Source organism: Sinocyclocheilus rhinocerous, unplaced genomic scaffold (assembly GCF_001515625.1).
Source record: "Sinocyclocheilus rhinocerous isolate Xijiao unplaced genomic scaffold, SAMN03320098_v1.1 scaffold1687, whole genome shotgun sequence".
NCBI lineage: Eukaryota > Metazoa > Chordata > Actinopteri > Cypriniformes > Cyprinidae > Sinocyclocheilus > Sinocyclocheilus rhinocerous.
Window position 1 is genome coordinate 1374708 of NW_015660051.1, and position 5322 is coordinate 1380029.

Sequence of the window (5322 nt, forward strand, 5' to 3'; positions counted from 1 at the left end):
CTCATGGATCGTTGAAAGAAGTCGCTTTTTCAGGACAATTTGATACATTCTTTATTCATGGCAGTGTTTTTGGGCAGAATTATGAGAGAGCTCACTCCCTGGGTTGAAAAGCAACCCCAAACATGGATGGTCTCAGATTGCTTCACTGTTGGCACAACACAGGACTCATGGTAGCGTAGCGTTCACCTTTTCTTCTCTGAACAATCGATTTTCCAGATGTCCCAAACAGTCGGAAGGGAGCTTCATCAGAGAAAATAACTTTGCACCAGTCTTCTGCTGTCCAATCCTTGTACTTCCTGCAGAATTTCAGTCTGTCCTTGACGTTTTTCTTGGAGAGAAGGGGCTTCTTTGCTGCCCTTCTTGACACCAGGCCGTTGTCCAAAAGTCTTGGCCTCACTGTGCGTGCAGATGCTCTCACACCAACCTGCTGCCATTCCTGAGCAAGCTCTGCACTGCTGGTGACACGATTCCGTAGCTGACTCCTCAGGAGAAGACGGTCCTGGCTCATGCTGGACACTCTGGGACATCCTAAAGACTTCATCACTGCAGTCGAACCTCTCTCCTTGAAGTTCTTGATGATCCGGTAAATGGTTCTTTCAGGTGCTATATTCTTCGTAGCAATTTCCTTGCATATGAGGCCATTTTGATGCAAAGCGAGGATGGCTGCACGTGTTTTTTTGGAGGTAACCATTGCTAACAAGAACACTTTAGCAATTATTTAAAATGCATCTGATCACTCTACACAATAATCTAGAAACAATGTGAATGAACACCACAACAGCTTAAGCAGCAAACTTTGCAAAACACAAAATTTATGTCACTGCCAAAACTTTTGGCCATGACTGTACAATTGGCTTGGCAGGTACTGACAGTCCCTCAATTCACACAACTGATTCATCACATTTAAACAGTCTAAACCTCTTTATTTTTTCTTGTAAAAGTTCAAATGTCCAGTGCTCAGTCAGTGCTCAGCTCTGGGGCATTTGGTGTTGCGGGAGAGTTTTTCTTGCCTTTGTCATCCACAGGGAACACAGAGGAAACAGCCTTAAGAACTGTAGCCCCCTCTTTGTAACCCTATCTGAATATTAATACCCATCAAATCCTGCTGGGAATATTTCCCTCCTTTCCTGGTGTCGAAAAGAATAACTTGATTTTCTTATTGCATTCCTCAGCCTGTTGAACTAACAGTGGTCTGAGGCCGTGTTAGGGAGGGTGAGGAGAGTCAACAGCCACTGCGGTGGCATCCAACTTTCAATTCCCACCGAAAATACGCAAGCTTTTGGGGTCAAACTGTAAACGCATGGGGGAAAATAGAAAATTATTTATTTCTTACAAAAATATTATTAAAATACACTTACATGAGCACCAAAGTAAAAATCGCAGCATGCAGTATCTCAGATAAACATGTCACATTTATAGATTTTAACGAGATTTGTATATCGGCTCACAGGAGGTTTCTAAAGACCTGCTGACTAGCTTTTGTTGGAGTCTTAAAATATATTATCATCAAACAGAAATGCCATGTTTACAGCTCTGTAATTTGAAATGATACACAATGTGTTTGAAATAAAATAGCTTCCTCGACTGTAATTAGCAAACAGTGAGACTGCATTGACATAGATAATGTTACATAATACCAGTGTTGGGGAAAGTTACTTTTAAAAGTAATGCATTACAATAATGCGTTACTTCCTAAAAAAGTAACTAATTATGTTACTTAGTTACTTTTTATTGAAAGTAATGCGTTACGTTACTTTTGCGTTACTTTTTAAATCTGGGCTGGGCTTGCTTGTTTGCTTTTAATATAAAAAGTACTGGCGTTACTTATTTGAATAAGTAAATCAGATATTTTCTTGTAAAATAAAAAGTAACTGGTTACTTTACTAGTTACTTGAAAAAAGTAATCTTATTACGTAACTCGCGTTACTTGTAATGGGTTACCCCCAACACTGCATAATACTGCAATCATCAGAAAGTTGAGCTGAATACATACATACACACACACAAAGTACCTTTTAATGGTAATACAACAGAAGCCCTTACCCCCTTTCCATTTAGTCATCCATCTATTTTCCCTGACATTTCCTTGCATAATTTCTTCACAATATAATGTTGCAAAACAGAAACAAACAAACAAGAAAAAGAAAACTCCACATCTTTGCTAATTTCCTGACATTAATGTTCAGAACACCTTGTAAACAGGGCCACCAGTATGCTTAACACATATCATCACAGTTTCTCCAAATATAAAATATCTCTGCTCTACTTCCTGTGTAATGCTTGGCTTTTGAATAGCAAAAAGGTCCAAGTATTGTTCTTGGACTGTTAGCACTTACTCGGGTTGCTTTGATTCGGTGTTATTTGATTTTGAACTCAGAAGAACCTAAAGGAAAGTTGAGGTCCACTGCAGCTCTACTGAGTGTGAGACATTTCCCTTGACCCGAGACATTTCAAGGTAAATGGGCTCCATCAGAACAGCACGGTTGTGGTCCTCGAGTGGTGGCCCTTAGCTCATGAGAACAGAGGCAGCAGCATCGGTAACCTGATGGTAACCTGTTAACACTGGTAATGGAAATGCTGGTGTACTTTTCCCTCCATGTGTGCATGGGAGTGTGTGTGGGTGTGAGTGTGCATGTCTGTGTAGACCTTGGTATAAATCTTTGGTGGACCGCTGAGAGCTGGGGGCCCCATTCCCATTAGTCTCTGGTTGGGCAGGTCAGGGTTGGTGCCGCTGGTCGAGCTGGGCTCCTTGTCTGGAATGTGGTGGTCTCGATAGGTCGTCGGTCGGGGAGGCAAAGCACTCTGGCGTCTGCGGCTGTGGCACAACCAGAGCACGATGGTTCCTACCATGAGCAGGGCAGCAGCTGGGATCCCAATGATCAGTGGCCAGGGAAGACCGGGGCTGATGTGGCGGAGAATGACATCCTTATCCACCTTGGGATCTGCAAACAAATAGCGGCATTTATTCACTGCTACACTGTAAGAAAAAAAAGTTAAAATTCTGGTAAAAATGGCAGCTTTGGTTAACGTAGCTATACCATAAAAATATGGTAGCAACATTTTAGGTTTTACGAATTGAACTTAAAAACACAAATATTTGTGATATAACGTGATATCAACCTACTGAAGAACAAAAATCTGTTTTATACCTTTTAAATATACTGACAAACACCAAAGTTCATCACAAGTAGCTTTTCCACAAGCTGAGGTAAACACTATATACACACACACACACACACACACACACAGGTTTGTTTTTGTGAAAAGTGGGGACATCCCATAGGCGTAATGGTTTTTCTAAACACCATAAGATGTAACATTAATGTGCATAAATGAAGAAAAACAAACAAACAAGAAGAAACAGTTATTTGAATGAAAATCCATCAAATGTGAAATGTCACACAGGGAATTCCAGGAATCTCAAAAGACGACTTGTTCTTTTTAATTTCTAAAAATTGTAAATAATTTACAATAATGTACTGTACATTTACATAAAATATCAGTTTTTCACAGAATATAGTAAGGGAACTTTCAGTGAACCAATTAACAGGTTTTTACTGTAGCATTTTTAGTCTTTTATAATTAATATTATGATCATTTTACAGTGAATTTTAGTGCTGTAAAGCCAACTAGATTTGAGGGGAGAATTACCGGAGCTGACCTGAGAGAACGGTGAGGTAGGCGCTGCGAAAGCTGTAGCCCATGGTATTAGCCCCTAGACAGATGTACATTCCAGCATCCTCGTCACGTGCCTTGATGATGGCCAGCTTGTTGAGGTAGGAACCATCAGGTCTGGACCACACATCCCCAGTGGGCAGCACCACAAAGTGCTGGCCTCCTACCTCCAGTGTGGAGTTATAGCGCCCCTCTGTGCCTGGGTCAACTCGCTTCAGCCACTGTATTACTGGCTTCACGTCACTGTGGACTTTACACTGGAAGGAAGCTGTTCCACCAAACTCCACAGTTGTGTTGACAGGATGGGTACCTGTCAGAATGGGTTTGGAGTTGGTACGCTCTGTGGAGAAAACAGACTGCAACTTAAAGCAGTATGAATATTTTGTCTAAACTAACATGAAATTACCTATGCACATCACATTTGTAACTGATTATGGTGTAATTGTAAACAGAAACCATGGTTGGAACAATGGCATACTGGATACTTTTTAAGCCGAGGTGCCAATGTATAACATAAGTTCATAAGTCTGGCCCACAACATTTCCCGATAAATTTCTTCACATTCTACCAGTCCTTTTCTGTCATCTCCAAACCTTCCATAGCAATAAAAGTATCAAAACATTTTAGAATGTGAGCTATATATTTGTATAAGATTTAAAATAGTATTTATAATTTATTATATATAATTTATAATATTTTGAATTGTTTATGTATAATTTTAATATAAATATATATGTATTTATTAACAGATACATTAAAATGTATTTTATTTATAATTTATTATTAAATTTATTCAATTAATATAATACTGAACTAAGTGGCAAATAAACACTAAGAAATATAGTGTAAAATTTTTTAAAGAAAAAACATTTCACAAAAAATATATATATATAAAATTAAGGCCAAAAATGTAGACAAATAAGACACATGTAAAAAATCATGAATATACTTGCATTGGATAACAATATATCAATATCAAATATCAAAATGACAATTATGTAAGGGATAATCAGATACAGAGATGAAATAGTGTAGTAAGACCACATTTATTCGAATGAATTATCGAGAGAGAGATGACAGTTGTGTGTGTGAATTACCTGCGTCTGTGCATCTCTCTCCACAAACAATGAAGCTGTTTAGATTTTACCTCGTTGCTGAGGAAGATAATGCAGCGATCTAATATCTATGCTATTTTATTAATTAAAGTCGCGGGGCAGCACCGACAATAAGTTTCTGTGTGTGCGCAACGCAATCTGCAATCTCCGACCTCTCTCCCTCTCACTATGTTTATGTGCGAGTGGTGTGTGTGTGTGTGTGTGCATCAATTAAAGCAGCGCATTAATATAGAACAGTGATTAAACTGACTTGGAACTACCTGTGCATTAAACGGTTTTAATGCATACCTGCCAGCCAATCAGAATCGAGTATTCAGACAAACCATGGAATAATATAAATTATTATTATTATTGTTGTTTATATTTAATTATTAAAAATAAAGCAAACCACAAACATTTGTTTGTTAAGTTTAAAATTATATAATTAACAAATGTCTTCAATTTGTTAATATTATTATAATCTATGTTATCTTGTCTATATTATTTAAACTTTATATATATATATATATATATATATATATATTTATACATC

The 5322-nt window shown here is 38.0% G+C and overlaps 1 protein-coding gene across 1 annotated transcript in view; it reads right to left on the reverse strand.

Annotated features, from left to right (window-relative positions):
- Nucleotides 1–1966: 1966 nt before the first annotated feature.
- Nucleotides 1967–5322, reverse strand: part of LOC107724828 (fibroblast growth factor receptor-like 1) — a 30000-nt gene continuing 26644 nt past the window's right edge. The window contains exons 6-7 of the mRNA XM_016533903.1: nt 3662–4015; nt 1967–2942 (exon numbers count right to left, since the gene is read on the reverse strand). Of these exons, the coding sequence (XP_016389389.1) occupies nt 2557–2942; nt 3662–4015 (740 nt within the window). The 3' untranslated portion in view covers nt 1967–2556. The remainder of the gene's footprint in view (nt 2943–3661; nt 4016–5322) is intronic.